This window comes from Scyliorhinus canicula, chromosome 6, assembly GCF_902713615.1.
Source record: "Scyliorhinus canicula chromosome 6, sScyCan1.1, whole genome shotgun sequence".
In the NCBI taxonomy this organism is placed as follows: Eukaryota; Metazoa; Chordata; class Chondrichthyes; order Carcharhiniformes; family Scyliorhinidae; genus Scyliorhinus; species Scyliorhinus canicula.
Genome location: NC_052151.1, coordinates 158,675,031 through 158,693,740, shown reverse-complemented (window position 1 = coordinate 158,693,740; position 18,710 = coordinate 158,675,031). Strand labels below are relative to the sequence as shown.

General features: G+C 48.9%; 1 protein-coding gene across 15 annotated transcripts in view; it reads right to left on the bottom strand.

The window, feature by feature from the left end:
- Nucleotides 1–18,710, bottom strand: part of LOC119967604 (myelin transcription factor 1-like protein) — a 569,116-nt gene that overhangs the window by 104,282 nt on the left and 446,124 nt on the right. For all 15 annotated transcript variants that reach the window (XM_038800349.1, XM_038800344.1, XM_038800345.1 and 12 more), the window contains one exon: nt 14,639–14,887. In XM_038800349.1, the coding sequence (XP_038656277.1) occupies nt 14,639–14,887 (249 nt within the window). The remainder of the gene's footprint in view (nt 1–14,638; nt 14,888–18,710) is intronic.

The following is an 18,710-nucleotide window of genomic DNA, read 5'->3' as shown; positions in this document are numbered from 1 at the left end:
CTAATTAATTGATCAGTTAAGATTGCAGAAACAGGTTTAATTCTTAGTTTCGGTCGTAAGAATAATCAGACCGCAGAACAGCAAGAAATGGAAGAAAATAAATTGCATGTATATTGCACCTTTCGCAGCCTCAGGACACCCCAAAGTGTTTGCCAGTTACTTGTGTAATGTAGCCCCTGTTGTAATACAGGGAAGGTGGCAGAAAATGTACACACAGCAAGCCCCCATAAACAATTACAATAATGATCACGCAATCAGCTGTAGTGATGTTCCATGAAGGATAAATAAAGGCCAATGGAACTCCCTGGCATATTGAATCATTTGTTCTTCCCAATATTGTGCGATGGGATTACTTACATCCACCTGGGAGGTCAGATGTGACCTCGGTTTTAATATTTCATCTGAAAGGTGGCAGATTTTGCTGAATCAAAAGACTGCGACTACAGGTCACATGATTCACAGCATGGCTACAGATTCTGGAATTTTCCAACAGCAGTTACAGGACAAATGCTCAATCTACATGCTTGTGGAATCTCACACCTTTAATTGTGAAGACACATTACAATGGAAAAACCAGAGACCAACAGACGATCTGTCTCCTCAGCCTAGTCCTATAGCAAAGAGAGAGCCAGCAAACTCATTGTACCAAAATCTATCTCCTAAGGTGAACAATTGATTTTGACCAGAGGCATAGAAACTACATGTTAGCCTGCAGCTGACTCATTAATGGGCAACATTACGTGGCTTAAGCTTCTGGCCTTTGGGAAATTTTAGTATTATATTTCTAGACTCATAACTCAGTCTGTCATTTAACCCGAAGCCTGCCAACATTAAAACAAGACTCCAGGCTTACCAACAGCTTACATGAACATTTGGCCTCCATAAAGCCTGTTTCTCTGGAAGATTCCTGTTATCCCCTGCCGAGCAGACCAAGTCTCGATGTAACAATCTCACCTCACTGTGTCAATATCAACTCTAAATGAATTCTGCAACTCGTGCTTCAGGTAATTGAACCCGTCTGAACTTTAACTCTTCCACGAAGGAACCCTCACTGTACTCAAACTTTCTGGACTTTGGCAATTATGTAAACTGAGCTCCATATCTGTGGTTTTCGTTTAAGCTACTGGTAGTTGGCAAAATCTACTTTTCACCTTCTTGCTATGTACTTGTGCATGTGTTTGACTTTGTTATCATGCCCCAGGTTTGAATGTGTGAATAAACTATACTTCTGATTTAACCCTAAAGATAGATTGCTAGGAGTCACTTTAAAAATTGACTTCACAAACAGAGAGTTTGGGGAAACATGCCACAGCCTAGTTCAAAAACCCAAACGCGTCTGCTCACGGACAAATAGCAAGAATATAAAAGATAACATTTGATCAGGTCCAATGATGCTCTTGCCAGCTAAGGGCTATACTTGGGATATGTAGAAAATGCCCCAAAGGTTTCCAGCATAAAGGTAATTGACTTTGGAAAAGATGGATTACTTTCAATAAGAGGTCTTTTAGGTCCCTTAGAAACTTATTTTCCACAGATTTGTAAGTGATTCTTCCTAAATGTTAATTATGGGCCGAATAATGTACAAATACATGTTATTAGTGTGCCAGATTTTATAGTCAATTACCTTTCAAAATATTTGTTAAGAATTAACTAATGGTTCTCACGTTATAACATAGCATTATTTTGCACTGACAGAGTGGGCGGGATTCTCTCATCCTGGGGCCGGGCCGGAGAATTGCCGTGACCGGCGCGAATTGTGCCACACCGGCCCGACGCTGGGATGCGATTCTCCGCAGTGTGGAGAATCGGCGCCACTGCCACCGGTGTGGTCGGCGCGGCGCCGGTCGGGGGCCATTCTCGGCCCGGGATGGGTCGAGCAAACAAAAAACCTGAGTCCCGCCGGCCCAGTCCAAGTGTGGTCTTACCCGGCAGGACCTCAGTGTAGAATGGTCCGGGGGCAGCCTGTGCGGGGAGAAAGGGAGGTGCGCCTTCGGGGGAAGCCTCCGCTGTGGCCTGGCCCGCGATCGGGGCCCACCAATCGGCGGGCCGGCCTCTCGGGCTGGGGGCCTCCTTTTTTCTGCACACGCCCCTATAGTCCTACGCCATGTTGCGTTGGGGCCGGTGTGGAGAAGGGAGCCACTGCACAGGCGCGCGTTAGCGCCGGTGCCACTGCGCATTCGCAGACCCCACGGCGCCCAGTTGACGCCGGGATCAGCAGCTGGAGTGGCGTGGGTCGCTCCAGTGTCATGCTGGCCCCCTGTAGGGGCCAGAATTGCTGATCCTGAGGCCATGCTGACTCCGTCGGGAAACGTGGGCATTTACAACGCCGTCAACACTTAGCTTCAGGATCAGAGAATCCCGCCCCGAATTTTAACCCGTTATCCTGATAACACGGAGCCAGATTTTGTGAAGTGGGGAATGTCACAATGTGCCCTGTGATTTGACTTGTTTGTGAATGTTTCGGCTTTAACATCTTTTGCCCACAAAGTTGCTGGAAGTGTGAATGGACAGCAGCCTACCAGGCATCTCGAACCTTATTAAATAACAGGTCAAACAGTGTATCCCCTTAACCACTGTGATTAAAGGTTTGAAAAATAAATAGAGAAAGAACTGAGAAGGAAATGGGGTGAGGGTGGTGTTCAATGTTATATCAGGTACAGAACGAGAAAGAGAGGGTAAACAAGATTAGATTAAGAGAGAGAAAAGAGAGGAAAAATGATTATTGAACAACTGGCACTTTAAAACCTCCAACAGCAATACATTACAGAGGGAATGAGTCTCCAACATAAATAACTGTTCACTTTCTGGACAAGAAAGGTTGATTTGCAGTCAATAACATTTACCATATTATTAAAACTTATATTGTTAATCCCTGGACTTAAAATTCTGTGGCCTGCTTGAATGGACAACTAATGTACAAATGCAGCAACTGCATGAAACACACATAGTGGTTAAACCAAAAATACAATTTTCATTATCCTATTATTGAATTGGTGTATATCAACCAACAACGTGTAACAATTTTCAATTCACAGGCTATCTCTTATTGCTTGCAAGTGGCTGGCTATCTTGTGCATTAAGATCAGTGTGTATCACTCATGCACAATGAATTTCTCAGCAACAAGAGCTGCTGTTCAAGTACATGATGTATTGCCATGATGAGAGTTTGATAGTGGAGCAAGCTGAGAGAGGATTTACCCTGGTGGAGCAGATTAGATTATTCATCCACTTCCTGCACTGTGTGATGCTTCTGGCATGGTTTCAGTCAGAGGTGAGGCTGTTGTGCTTCCTGGAGCCTTCCCTTGGGTAAAGGACATGACTTTGTGTCCAGACTCCAGGAATCAAGGCCTCGAGGCATGGTGGGTTGCAGTTTTCTTCTTGAGCCTGCTAGCTTTTGCCTCTGGATTCTGGACATCCTGCACAATCTCATGAAGACTTGTGGACTGGAGGGAGTGACATGAGTTTGTTGAACTGGCGTTTCCATAAGGTTCCTGAGCCTTCGAAGCCGGTAGCTGACAGCGGCTGGACGAATCAGCTCCCAACCTGCCAGATGATTCAGGGAGATGCTTGTGCATAATTATGAGCTGCAAGTGTGGAATTGAGCGCGCGTTCACGCTGTTCTGGCCAGCAGGAATGGTGCCACCGTAACCACCCGCCACTGCATTTAGAAAAAAGAAATGGGGAATTCCCACCATACTATCTTAATCGATAGGCAAACAGATGAGGCAAACAATAGACTCCCTCTCATAATGTGTTGAATTCAGAGGCCACAGTGTGTCACTGTGTCACAGCTTGTGTCGCAGATCCAAAGGTGTTTGTATGGTTTTCTGTTACTGAAGGAGCCAAAAGCAATTAGACCAACTGAACAATTATAAGCAACGTCAATGCCAATAATAGTCTGCAATGAGAAACTGTACTGAGCACTCCCTATTGAAATTATCATTCATAATTTATATGCTCTTCTGACATGAACTGCCAGCATTTTTGCCCATGTGAAAGAAAGGCAAATGAGAAGGAATGATGGTACAATGATAGCAGTTACAGAACCATTCTTTAATACAACCTCACCATTCTGCATATGGAGCTGAGGGAAATTCCCAGATTACAAATAAATTCAAATTCCCAGATTACAAATTCCCAGATGTCTTATATTTATTGGGGACCAGGAGGTCCTCCAAACACACACTGAGAAAGCTATGGAATTGACACTCTGGCGTTTAATGCCAGAAGTCAAAACGCAAGGACCTGAAAACAGTGCTGTCGGATGTTCAATGGCCACTGTTCAGTTCAACACCATCCCACCATTCATCCAACAATAATTTCCGTAATTTAGGCATCATAACTAATATTCACATGCTTTACCTCACCCTCGCACACTTAGCACTGATGAAAGCCTCACAGCCACTTCTCTCAACCATAATGGGCTGCATGGTGGCCAAGTGGTTAGCACTACTGCCTCACAGCGCCAGGGACCCAGGTTCAATTCCAGCCTTGGATGACTGTCTGTACATACTCCCCGTGGGGTTTCCTCTGGGTGCTCCAGTTTCCTCCCACAGTTCAAAGATGTGCATGTGAGGTGGATTGGTCATTCTAAATTGCCTGCTGTGTTCAAGGATTAGGTGGCGTTATGGGGTTACAGGGATAGGGTGGATGACCGGGCCTAGTTAGGCTGCTTTTTCAGAGGGTCGGTGTAGGCTCGCTGGGCCAAATGGCCTCCTTCTGCACTGTAGGGATTCGATGATTCTATGAACACCACATCAGCCCTACAAATTGCACGACACTCACTGAAATACATCCCCCTCCCACGTAGGACATGGCAGTCCAACAGGAGATAGCAGAAGCTAACTGGAGAATGACAGCTGTGCCTTCATCTCCTAACCCCATGAAGGAGATATTGATGGGCACTATTGGAACCGCCATTTCTGAGGGCATAATCAGCGGTGGAGCTGAAACCAGCGTAGATGATGGTATCCTCATACCCAATCTTCTTCTCACTTACTATCAATCCGCAATCTCTTATCATTCACCAGCTGGTGATTGTCTGAGAATGCACCTCCGCGGGGCGGCACAGTGGCGAGCATTGCTTCCTACGGCACTGAGGACCCTGGTTTTATCATGGTCCTGGGTCACTGTCCGTGTGGACTTTGAACATTCTCCTCGTGTCTGTGTGGGTTTCACCCCCACAACCCAAAGATGTGCAGGTTAGGTAGATTGGCTAAATTGCCCCTCAATTGTTAAAAAATAATTGGATACTCCAAATTTATATTAAAAAAAGAATTCACCTCCGCAACTGTATCCCGCCCCCCCGTCCAGTAACCATATCCTTGTGCTTTCTTTTTTTCAGATACTGAAGAAGTTCAATCTGGCTAGGCAGTGGCAGAACGTTCAAGGAAAAAGTGATGACGAAGACACAGCACCGAATTTCACACTTGCAGCTGCCAGCTCAGACACTGACATTGTGCTTACCTTAGCCGATAGCACAGAGGTGACATCTGCACGTGGTGAGATATCAGGCAAAAGCAGGTTGAAGACAGGCAGGAGGCAAGGGCAATGCATATGCCATCTCACTGGAGGGTGAAGACTCACATGAGTCCTGCTGCATAGGACTCAGATGAGCCCTTCAAACATACAGCCCACCAAAGAACGCTGGTGGTTATGCATAATAAATTCCTTGATGCTTTGGGAAGCTTGTAAAAAAGCTTGAGGCCAATGTTAAGGAGCATGGAGAACCAATTTGGTTCTGCAGGAATCTGTGCAGAGTTGGAGCCCAAACTTTGCAACATGGCCAACTCCATTCACTAATTTGTCGATCCAACCATAATACAATGTCTCATGGTTTCACAAGCAGAAGCCACCCAGCATGTGAGTGCTGTGGTGGAAGCACAGACTGCTGTCATCATGGCTGTGGATTACAGTGTGCAAAGAGCTTGCAGGGTGTCACAACGATACAGCAAACTGCCTTCCAACAGATTATTAGGATCACTGAGGTACGAGCCCAGGGAAAATGGTAGTGGCTCCATGGAGCAGGAACCAGGGGCGGGATTCTCTCATCCCGCGGCAGAGTGTTGACGCCGCGTTTTACGACGGCGTGAATGGGATGCTCCAAGGAATCATTCTTGCCCGCAAATGGGGCCAGCTCGGGTGCCGCGAGAAGCGCGGGGGGGGGCGCAACGCCAGACCGCCGTCGGATACGCGGGACACGTCAATGACGTGCCGCTGCGTCACGTAAAGGTGCGCGAGTGGCGCATAGTCCCGAGATCCGCAAGATAGACACTGCCCGCCGTGCCGCCCTGAGGTTCAGGGACCACGACATCAATACGCTGCTGGACACAGTCGAGGAGAGGAGGGCGATCCTGTGCCCCAGACGGGGACACCACCACCCATGCAGCACAGTCCAGCATAATTGGAGGGAGGTGGGCAATGCCGTCAGTGCAGTGGGGCACACCCCACGGACCGGCCAACAGTGCCGGAAACAGATGCATGTCCTGACCAGGGCAGCCAGGGAGAGTACACAGATGTGCCCCTGGCACCACCCAACCCCTACCACCCACACATGTGAAAGTATTCCCCCCCCCCCCACCCCACCCCCCCAGGAGGAGGGCAAAACCTCCCACTTGACGCACATGGGCTGCACCCACCCATGTGAGCCGTTTTGGCCGGGTGCCCCGTGCTCCCATGCCATCATCGAGCTAACATCTGCGCGGCATGCGGCGGACCACCTAACTCTGAAGCTTTCCCCCCCCCCACCCACCAAGGATAAGGCTGCCCACAACCCCAGGGAGCGTGAGAGAACCGGGCGGGGTCCATCCGTAGTGCACCCCTTCACCGTCCACAAGCAGAGAGCACTGGACCTCGTTGGTGGAGCCGAGGACCGGAATGTTGCCTCTTGCCAGATCGGAAGCGCACCAGCAAGTGAGACTCCCATGCCTGGCTCCACCCCCTCACCCATCCCCCCCCCCCCACTCCACCCCCTCACCCCATTTCCCCCACTCCACCCCTTCACCACTCCCCCCCCCCCCCCCCCCCCCCCCACTCCACCCCCTCACCCCAGTCCGCATGTCTAACGATACATGCTGCCTTGTGTCTTCCAGGACCTGCCATCGGTCATACCGGCCCTTCTGGCATACCTCGCCCATGACCAGCACCAGGTCCAGAGGCTCCCAAGACGCACGCCACAGTGGGGAGGGCAGACCGCAAGGAAGCTCTTCCACCGACACTGAGACCCAGGACACTGATGCACAGAGGACGTACACCCCGGTCACAGACAGCCAGGACACCGAGACGCTGGACACAGATGCACACGACAGCCAGGACAGTGACACACAGAGGACGGGGACACAGTTGACGGACAGATTGGACAGTGACCCTCAGATGGGGGTGAGACAAGGACCACCGGGCCAAGGGTCGACGCAGGAGACCCCTGACTTTGGCTCCGATGAGGACCTGGACTTTGCGTCATTGCTGTCTCCCACACTCTCCACCCTCGCAGAGACTCTCACTGTGGTTGGACACTTTAGTGATGAGGCTTCGGGACACTCACTTGTGGGCACCACACAGCCGTGCCGGTACAGCAAGTGGAGGTAGGAGCAGTCGAGGGGCCGGTCGGTCAGAGGGCAGACCGGCCTCAGCTACCAGCTGCCACCCAGACGGTTCCCGCTTCCTGAACTTTCCAGACCCACCCAAAGACCCGATGCATTTGGACACCCAGGGACGGGACTAGGGGGTGACGGCCGGCTTCCAGCAGCTGCAGGCGCAGGTGGAGGTGTCCATCCGCGTCCAGGAGCAGGGAGTGGTGCCGGTCATGGCTGCCACTCAGGCCGACACCGCACGGGTGGCGTCCGCGGTGGAGGCAATGGGGGCAACGGTGTCGGCCATGGGTCAGGTTATGCAAGGCGTGGGGCTTGATGTGTATGCATCATCTGTGGCCCAGGACAGGGCTTCCCTCTCACAGGCAGCTATGTCCCAGAGCCAGCTGGACATTGCCGCCGCGCTCCGGGGTCTGGCCCAGTCTCAGCAGGCCATGGCCCAGTCTCAGCAGGCCATGGCCCAGTCTCAGCAGGCCATGGCCCAGTCTCAGCAGGCCATGGCCCAGCCTCAGCAGGCCATGGCCCAGCCTCAGCAGGCCATGGCCCAGTCTCAGCAGGCCATGGCCCAGCCTCAGCAGTCTATCGCTGAGAGTATCCGCGGCATTGGCCAGATGCTGATGGTGTCGCACAAGCCCCAGACGGAAGTGACACAGTCTCAGGCAGGTATGGCCACTCCCTGGGCTCCATCGCACATGACGTTAGGACCCTGGTCGATACCACAGCGGGCCTCCAGGAGTTGCAGTGCCCAGGTGTCGGTGGTGCCTTGGGGCTTGTCTCCGCTTGCACCCATATCCCATAGAGAGGCCCGGGGGCCACCGGGCACACCGGGAGAAGCGGAGAGGCTGGGGCCTGTGCCGGTGACTCCTGAAGAGGAGATCCCGGAACACCACGGCATAAAGGTTCACGGCCACCGTCACCTGCACAGCCACTGGGAGAGCATGTCCTCCCCCAGTGCCCCGCAGTGCCAGGTGTGCCACCAGGTGGCAGATGTGGGGGATGGTTTCCCTGCTCATCCGGAGTCTCCTCCTGCATGTCCTGTCCAGCAGGACTCGAAGGACATGCGGCGCCGGTAAACACGAGGTCTCATCGGGCGCCTGCGGTGCCATGGCACAACCACCACCACTTTCTCCTCCTGCTCCTCATCCATATCAGTATCCTCATCCTGTGCCTCGCCCTCGTTGTTGTCGTCCTCCTCCTCCTCCTGCGCCCGTCGGGTGGGCGGCCCTGCAGCCTGAGCGGGTGGCACCTGGCCCTCTGCAGCCTGTCCCTCTGCTGCAGCCGCCGCAACCGCAGCCGCTCTGAGCCGCCTGCGCCAACGCTGCCTCAGGGCTGCATGCAGGGCAGTGGCTCCAACATCGCTGGCTGGTGCCCAAACATTATGATCTGCAGGGGGTGCAGGGGGTGGGGCGTATACAACATGTTTAACAATGGCGCATGGCCCTCTCTACAGCCAGGTGCCATGGGCTACATGTTAGCGCCACGCATGCACCCAGACCCCTGCCCACACCCTCTGTGCTCCGACCACTATTGCCTGTCCCGCATGCTAGCGCCACCATTGGATGGCACTGCCCTCAAGTGGGACTGCCATGGGTGCTCTCCTGGACCTACCCGCCGGTAGGTGTGGCCGGCTAGCATGCCCGCCCCTTGGGGAGTTCGACACCTATGCGCACATCCGGCAGGCTTGCGGTCAGTCAGCGCCCGGGGTTGGTCCCCATCAGCATGGCTGCCGTAATGGTTGCCATGGCTTTGGCTCCGCCATGCCATGGCGAGCCGTTCCAGGCCGGTGGCTCTGTCGTCCACACGCCCCCCACCCCCTCAAACATGGAGGCCTTTCCCCCCTCGCCACCACTGGCCTGTCCCGAAAGATGTAGGTCACCCCACATGCCGGCCCCTCACCTCCTGCTCTTGCATCGTCAGCCAGTGGTGCTGTCATTAGCAGGTTAGAACGGCGCGCCACGCTGTTGGGACTTCGGCCCGTCCGGGCCGCAGAATCCCCGGGAGCCCGGAGAATCGATGAACGGACTCCCTCGGGCAATTCTCTGGGCAACACGGCGCCGATCATGATCACGCCACTTTTGCTGTGAGAATCGCGAAACGGCGTCGGACCGGCGTCGCGCGGAAAACCGTCGCGGTTGCCGATTCTCCCAACCGGCTCGGCCTGAGAGAATCCCACCCCAGTTGTCCCCTCTCAAGAATACCGAATTGTTCCACCCATTCAGCAGCCTTCTACCATCCATGGGGTAGCATTGCATATGAGAACGAAGATAGACAGCGGTACATAGGAAACAGACACTAAGATAATTCAAAAGGTAATTAACTCACTTGTGTTGCAACATGGAATAACTTCACCCAAGAAGTTGCCTTGGAATATTTACTGAGAAATGTTTCTGTTTTGACTTATTCCCAAGTAGACACTGGGCAAGATCTTCCCAAAAGGCAACAAAGTCCGCGAGCGAGCGCGTTTAGTCGCATGTTTCCCGGCACTGTTTCTCAGTACTGAGAAACACATGGTTATTCAATGCAACATACTTTGAATAAGGGACCTGACGGAGAACACGCGGCTGCACATGTCCCTGTTTTTTACAATGGGGAAGCTCCTCTCGCCGGAATTCCTCGTTATAGCGAGAGATCGGATGCCATTATTAAATGGCGTCCCGATTTCTGAGGCCCCTAAAAGAATCCCTGAATGAAATATGGCAGTTCCAATCCAACACCCTGGCAGTACCACCTGAGTACCAGGCTGGCACTGTCAGGGTACCCAGGTGGCACCAGTACCAGGGCACCACACTGCCCAAAGGGCATGCAGCTGGCGGCCTCCGATCCCCTTGGAGACTCCCACAGGTGCCGTTCCATCTAGTCCCTATTTGTGGGAACCAGGACCAAACAACGCTCGCCCGAGGTCTCCAAGGTGAAGGATTGAATCCAAAGCCTCAGGTGACTCGGGAATCTACACATTCCAGTCAGGCTTACTGCCTCACTGTAATATTTGGATTTGCCAATAAGTGATCCCTCCCATTGTTAGTGGGATTGCATTGAATCTCATGAGGCATTGCGAGCCGGGTAGATCCTGGCAGCGAGTTCTCTCTAGCTTCCAACGACCACACTGAGCCACGGCGAGCTGCTTTTCCGGCGCAGCCTGGCCGGAGGATGGCGCCCACTGTGTTGTCAGTGACAGAGGGAAAATAAAGTGTGGAAATGTTGGGGAATTAGAGTTGAGGTATTTCACTCAGGTAAATTCTTCAAGAGCAGATGTTGCCAGCTCTGCTCCACTTGCTCTTATTTTGCTCTTTTTCCTCCTCATTCTGCTGTTCCTCAGCTGGTCATTTTATAGGTGGTGACAAGGGTTATTCTGTTCTTTTTGAATTCTTTTTAAAATAAATTTAGAGCACCCAATAATTATTTTCCAATTAAGGGGCAATTTAGCGTGGCCAATCCATTTGCCCTGCACACCTTTGGGTTGTGGGGACGAAACCCATGCAAACACGGGGAAAATGTGCAAACTCCACGCTGGCAGTGACCCAGAGCCGGGATTGAACCTGGGACCTCGGCGCCGTGAGGCTACAGGTCTAACCCACTGCGCCACCATGCTGCCCAAGGGTTATTCTGTTCTGATGGGATGCAGCAGAGTAACATAAATCTTGACACCTACTCTTCTGAGAACAGCAGGGTTCCTCCAAAGTGGTCCAATCACCAGGAGAGCTCTTTCAGAATGTGTGCATGGTCTGTTCAATCATGCTGCATGTGGCAGAATTGCTCTCATTGAACAGAATCATTCCGGTCCCACAGAGGCGGGCTTAAAGGCCTGGCCCGGAGGAAATTTAGATACAAGGGCTTTGGGACAGTGGTCCAACATGTTCCCCCTTCAGAACAATCTTGTCACAAACCGTTCGTTGAAGTCAGTGGGTACATTCCCAGCAGTGTTGAGTAGCCAACTTGAATAATTAACTGTCCAACTGTAGGCAGATTGTGGATGCCCCCTTGAACAATAACTCTCACTGAGGCCAAGACTCAGCAAGTGTCTGGAGGTGGCTTGCCAGGGATGGCCGAGGTACATGCAAGGCTTTGTTCAGTTCCCCACCCCCTGCAGTGGAGGTGTAGGGATCAGTGGGCCACAACCCTGGCCAGCAGTCATCCTCTCGCTACCTCAGGAAGGCAGACAGCATTATCAGAGACCCCACCCACCCGGGCATTTGATTCTGGTACATTACATTTGATTTGATTTGTTTTATTGTCACATGTACTGAATTACAGTGAAAAGTATTTTTCTGTGGCCGAGGAACGTACACAGTACGTACATAGTAGATACAAGAATAATCAACAGAGAACATTATCAAATGGTGCATCAACAAAACAATGATTGGTTACAGTAAGGAACAAGGGGCCAAACAAAGCAAATACATGAGCAAGAGCAGTATAGGGTGTCGTGAATAGTGTTCTTACAGGGAACAGATCAGTCCAAGGGGGAGTCGTTGAGGAGTCTTGTAGCTGAGGGGAAGAAGCTGTTCCTATGTCTGGATGTGCGAGTCTTCAGACTTCTGTATCTTCTGCCTGATGGAAGGGTCTGGAAGAGGGCAATGCCTGGGTGGGTGGGCTGGCAGTGCTCCGTGTCATGACTAGCTGCTCAATGCATTTCATGATTACAGACGTCAGGGCCACCGGTCGGTAGTCGTTGAGGCAGCCTACCTTGTTCTTCTTTGGTACTGGTGTTATGGTGGTCTTCTTGAAGGAGGTGGGTACCTCAGAGCGGAGGATTGAAGTGGTGAAGATATCTGCGAATACACTCGCTAGCTGGTCTGCGCACGCTCTGAGTGCTCGCCCAGGGAGTCCGTCGGGGGCCCGTCGCTTTCCGCGGATTCACTTTCAAGAAGGCAGCTCTTACCTCTGAGGCTGTAATAGTGGGTATGGGTGTGTCCAGGGCTGTTGTGGCGGGTGGCACTGATGCATTGGCTGACTGCTCAAAGCGGGCATAGAACCTGTTCAGATTATAGGGTAGGGATGCCCCAGATATTCCACTTGACCATGCTTTATAGCCTGTGATCTTGTATAGGCCCTGAAATAGTCATTGTGGGTTAGTGTTGTTGGCCTAGGACTCTAGTTTGATGCGGAATTGTCTTTTTGCATCCCTAATGGCTTTCTGTATGTCATATCTGGATTTCTTATATAGGTCAGGGTCTTCAGACTTGAACGCCTCTGTCCGGAACTTCAGCAGGGAGTGAACCTTTTGGATGAGCCAGGGTTTCCGACTGGGGAATACCCGTATTGTCTTCTTTAGTACATTACAGAATCAAGATGCAGCTGTCACAAAACAATGTGGAAGCAGTCAGTAAAAGGCTACATTCCTAGCAAAGCGCTGTGCCCACTCTACCTACATGACTCTGGCAGGAGAGAATGAAATGTAGCTAGCTGTCATTGAATAGAGAGCCTTAATGACTTCCCTTATGCCACAGTGGACAGAATTTGGGAAAATGTTGTAAAAATCTCTAGCTCCACCTGAAAGGAGCCAGAAACACATAACCTTCACAGCCACTTACAGTGCCATTCTTCCCCTTCTTTGAAGGTGCATTTGAGGCTGCAGCATGTGGCAGATTTTAGTGAGCATGTCCATCCTGAGGCACAGACATTTTGCACATGAGCACACTAGATGGACATGGCTCCTTCCTCCTTTGCTTCCTCCTCTTTCTTCTCGCACCTGTTCGTTCTCCAAGACATGCAGTACAACACAAGTGTGTCACTCAGTTTGTGCAGAAGCCATGGTTAGCAATGGCTCTTTCAGCACCTGCCACACCACACTCTAAACCTTTCCCACTTAAAACAACTACAGAAAGCACCAAATATTTGTACAATCATATAAACTGCTCGAAGACACCAACCAATATATAGCCTGCAAGATGACAATCCCTTTAATTAGAGTTGACTGGAATTTTGAACTCCAAAATGGTACGGCTGGTATCATATCAGTGTTGCACATAAATTCTGCATGCTTCTGGCAAATATTCTTTCTGCATGCAATAACATCTGCACCAAATTGCTGCCTGACACGATTCACCCACAGGTGTGCATGGATGTCATGCGTGCCATTCTGGTGCTCTGAAGGTACTTAAAGCATCCAAAAACTGGATGCTAATGAACTCAATTTCTCACCTAATCCCTCTGCTAAGAAATAAAGTGAAAATCCCCAAATGCTGAAAACCCGAAATAAGTGGAGAACGTTATGAAACTACGCAGCAAGTCGTTAGCAACTGAGAAATTAAAAATGTTGGTCAATAACTTGTGTTTATATTTTCCCCCAAAACTGAAGCACCACATCCAAAACATTAACGGTGCTTTTATTGGCAAAGGTGCAGTGTGCTCCTCTCTCTTTATTTCTGTCATACAAATTAGATTATAGCTGATGAAAGGCAATTTAAAAATGCCTGGCCAGCATGAAAAATAAGAGAAGTTCTACCATTGAAGGCAAACATAAATATACAGGTTCAAGCACAAATGCCAATATTGGGCCATATTTTCCAATTGTACATCTTGAACTGCAAAAAAATTGACATGCGTGGGAGGCATGTCTCATTCTGTCAAAATGTCAGTCATGCTTCAAGAGGGAATCTAACTATCAGTGTTCCCTTCATAAAAATCACACTATCACAAATGGCTGTGATTAACTTGAACATCTGTTTGATTTCTTTCCCTACTTTTTTGATTTTCATTGTCCAAAACCAGTCCTAATGACATTGTCAAAGCAGTAGACTGGTGAATTTACTGATTCCAACTGTAAAGGGAGTGAATTATTATCATCAGTTGATATGCATGTTTAAAACAGAGTGCTTCACTTTCACCTTCGTGGACATGTTAATTTGTACAGTAGAGCTAATCTGAGAGGCATCTCCAATAATGCTCCCTGATGAATATTTGAAAATGAAAATACAGAGGAAATAAAAAATGATGTCAAAAAAGCATCCTAATTCTTTGCAAATTATGGGTTAACTCTTAATGCTACTTTTTGCACACCACGCATAATTTGTTTTCTGTCCCTTTATTTTACATCCATCTTTCACAAATACCTCTTTGGGATCCTCCTCGTCCATCACCCTAGGTTTCATTTTGGTGTAGTCTACCGGAAAGTCCCAGCAATCACTCTCGTTCATTGTATAGCATTTGTTGACCATCATGCTCTGTCGCTGTGGGGACATTGGCTCTAATGGAGTCAGCAGGCCAGTGCTGCTGCTGCTGCCACAGCTGCCATCTCTGTGCCTCTGCTTGTTCATGCTCAGATCCAGGGTTCCATTCTCATCCACCTCAATCTCAGGATTCTGTATAGTAAAGATCATCCCTGTTAACTGACTTTGCACGACATACCAGTTACACTGCAATCTCTCACTGTTGCCTGTTCAGTGATGAATGAATCTGTGCTGAGAGTAACTATAGTTTCATGCAGTAGTTTAAACCTTTTAACATTTTGGAGCAATGGCAAATACTTTGCAAAGTTGCAGAAAACAATTCTCTAGATTACTCAGGATCATGAAAGCCCTCCACATTCTGTTTGAAAGTTATATTTTCTTTATTACTTCTCCCAAGGGCTAAATCGCTGGCTTTTAAAGCAGACCAAGTCAGGCCAGCAACACGGTTCGATTCCCGTACCAGCCTCCCCGAACCGGCGCCGAAATATGGCGACTAGGGGCTTTTCACAGTAACTTAATTGAAGCCTACTCGTGACAATAAGCGGTTTTCATTTCATTTTTTTCATTTCAAGTATCAATATTTCTTCAGCTGACAAAGAATGAGTTAAACACCAGTATTAAAAAATTCTTGCACAACATTCCATGCTCATCTTTTGAACTTAAAGACACTGTACTTGATTTCTAGAAACAAGAAAATAATCATGCTGTGAATTTTGTTTTTGTCTCAGGGCAGAATTCATATGCCAAAAAAAAGCACCCATATGAAAATATTGAGGAGAGGTGATTAATGAAGAATGCGCTTAATTTGGCTGTTTATAATCTACTCTGTAGGCATCCACAAAAACTACAATCCAACATTTAAAATGGCTTGTAGCTACAGAAGGGACACCGTGTAACAGTTAACAATGCAGTTGAATCTATGAAACTTTTCCAGCTGTATGGCGGCCCACCCCTCCCCCGATGACCCACCCCTCATCCGAGCCTCTGAAAGATGTAACTCATTATGACGCGTTTATGCTACATCACAGACAATATGACAAACAGATCAACAAAGCAGCTATGGTCTGCGACTTGCTTTTGCAAACCACAAGTAATTTAGGCCCATCAATGTCACTCAGAACTGGATAACTCAACCTGCTCCATGTGATGTGGACTCCAGGGATAATACAGGCCCCAGTAATTGCACCAACTCTCCCACGACAGATGCATTATGATTAGCCAGCAGTCTTCCTACAAGAACCCAGATGCCATTGGCATATTCCATAGACACGTATGGCGCGATCCTCTGGCCAGGCTGCGTTGGAAAAGCAGCTCACCACGGTGCAGTGTGGCCGTTAAAATTCAGAAGACCCTGCTGCCAGCATCTACTTGGCTTGCAATGCCTCGTGATATTCTACAATCTCGTGAGATGTTGCAAGGTGAATCCCGCCCACAATGGCTTTTGGGATTTAATCCCTTTGCCTCGGGGACCAGACGGAACGGCACCCATGGTTATCTCCAAGGGGTTCAGAGGCTCCCAGCTACATGGCCTTTGGACAGGGTGGTGCCCTGGTACTGCTGATACCACCTTGGGTAGCCTGGCAGTGCCAGCCTGGCAGTACCAGCTGGGTGCCAGCCGGGCACTGGCAAGGTGCCTAGGTGGCACTACCAGGCTGGCATTTTTTAGCATGGTGCAATTGGGCTGGGGTTGCCCAGCGTAGGTGTTGGAGGTGCGTTTGGACTGGGGGGGGGGGGGGGGGGGGGGGGGGGTAGAGACACTCGCTACAACAGGGAGTTCCGGCAAGTGGATCTCCCCATTGTAAAAAACGGGGTTATGTGCGGTCTCGGACGCGCATTCCACGATCAGGCCCCTTATCCAACACAAGTCACATTGAATAGCCATGTGGTTCTCGGCACTGCGAGTGCCGGTAAACACGCGACTAAATGCGCTCATTCCTGGACTTTATTTCCTTTTGGGACGATCGCGCCCATAGAATCCCTCCAGTGCAGAAGGAGGCCATTCTGCCCATCGAGTCTGCACCGACCCTCTTATAGAGCACCCTACTCCCCAGCCCTATCCCCGCGACCCCACCTAACCTGCATAATCATGGACACTAAGGGTCAATTAAGTGTGGCCAATCCATCTAACCATCTAATCTTTGGACTGTGTGAGGAAACCGGAGCACCTGGAGGAAACCCACCCAGACACAGGGGGGAATCACCCAAGATCAGAATTGAACCTGGCTCCCTGGCACTGTGAGGCAGTAGTGCTAACCAGTGTGCCACTGTGCCAAAGAGATACCCTAAAGAGAGTTTGAAGGGCCCAGATACTGACTGCTCTCACCCTGTGTATTTTTGTTACTTAAATTGCATTTGCCAAAATAATCTATATATTCTCACTTGTTCCCGAATAGACACTTTTTTGTTGCTCATTCAGTGCTGACTACTTCGACAGACATAAATGTCAGAGGTCCCAATCTGTAGTAAATCAACACTTGGCTACTGAATACATTGGATCACCCTTTCCTTATTCTTCCTCAAAGGGAATGCCAGTTAATGCTCCAGATATTATCCCTGGATGGACAATTTGACGCAGTGTGCTCGGCACAGCAAAAAAGCTCTATTAAAAGTCTAATTACATTTCCTAAAAGAATTGTGAAACCTGGAAAGCATTTCATTAGTTCTCATAATTTGATATGAAGCAACTGCTCCGAGATGGCAAAGTTCATTCAGCACCTGGCAAGGAATGTTTCAAATGCAGAAAGAGAAAACTGCTAGTGAGATGTAGGGATTAAATCAGGCAGGGGTTAAGACTGCTTATTTTAGATATTATGGTTGTGGTAGAGATAATTAAGATAACAAAGGGGACAAGGCCAAAGCTGGGAAGGTAATGAAGACTGTAGAAGAGAAATGAAGAAGGGCGTAGGTTCCAATGCTGAAACGGAATAGAAATTAGGAAGAGGTATGCAAATAAATTGATAGATTTTAATCAGGAAGCAAAATAAATTAGCCAATATAGACAGGGAAAGATATTAGATCAGGAATGTATGAGTTTAATGGCAATCTTCTAGAAATTGTGTTAACTGTACACATTAAAATTAATGTCATTTACTTGGTTCCTCTTCTTGGTGACTCTGATTGGAGGAAATTAAAATAATCAAAACAATCTCCCCTCTGAATTTCTCCCATGACCCTTCCTCCCTGCAAGTGTCTTGTTTCAATATCTTCATGGGGACCAGTAGCTCTCCCAATAATTTGACTTAATTATCTTCATGCATTAAATGTGTGTTGGGAAGCAATTTGATAAATCAGCCATTAGAGCCAAATGAAGTTCTCCACACGTGTGCCTTCCAAAATTAACTGAAAAACGAGGCCAGTTTTTTCTTATTTCTGGCTAAGAGTTAGTAAGCCCCAGTATAGTGATGCCAAGGAGTAAATTTTCAACTTTCTGTCTGGACATAGTACAGACATTGCAGATTAGCTGCTTATTAAAAATAATGACGTGATTTACACTTCTATTGATTTCTGCAACACCCAGCTGATCCACAACTTCAGGTTGCTGATGGTTGAAGAATTGAAAAACCTGGGAAATAGCAATTTTGTAATATAGCAATGGGTTGGAAAGGAAGGATTTATTTTTCTGGTGTGAACAGCAGGGGTAATATATGCCTCATAATCTTTGGTTGCACCATAACAAAGATGCAACCATAATTAAAAGCATGTACAATGAAAATAACTGATGTTCACTTCAAATGTGGGTGATTTGCTAAAAATATTTGTTCTTTATAAAATTAGCTATTTTATTGGGTGTATCTCTCCGAACATTACTAGGAATGCCAATCTGAAATTATTTTCAAAGAGCCAGTCGGCTACATCATGCATTTGGTGAAACACCACATGGTGCCCTCAAATATTCTATCAGTAGCTTTTACTGAAGTAGCTTTAATTTATCAGTACTAAAACAAAGTGCAGATCC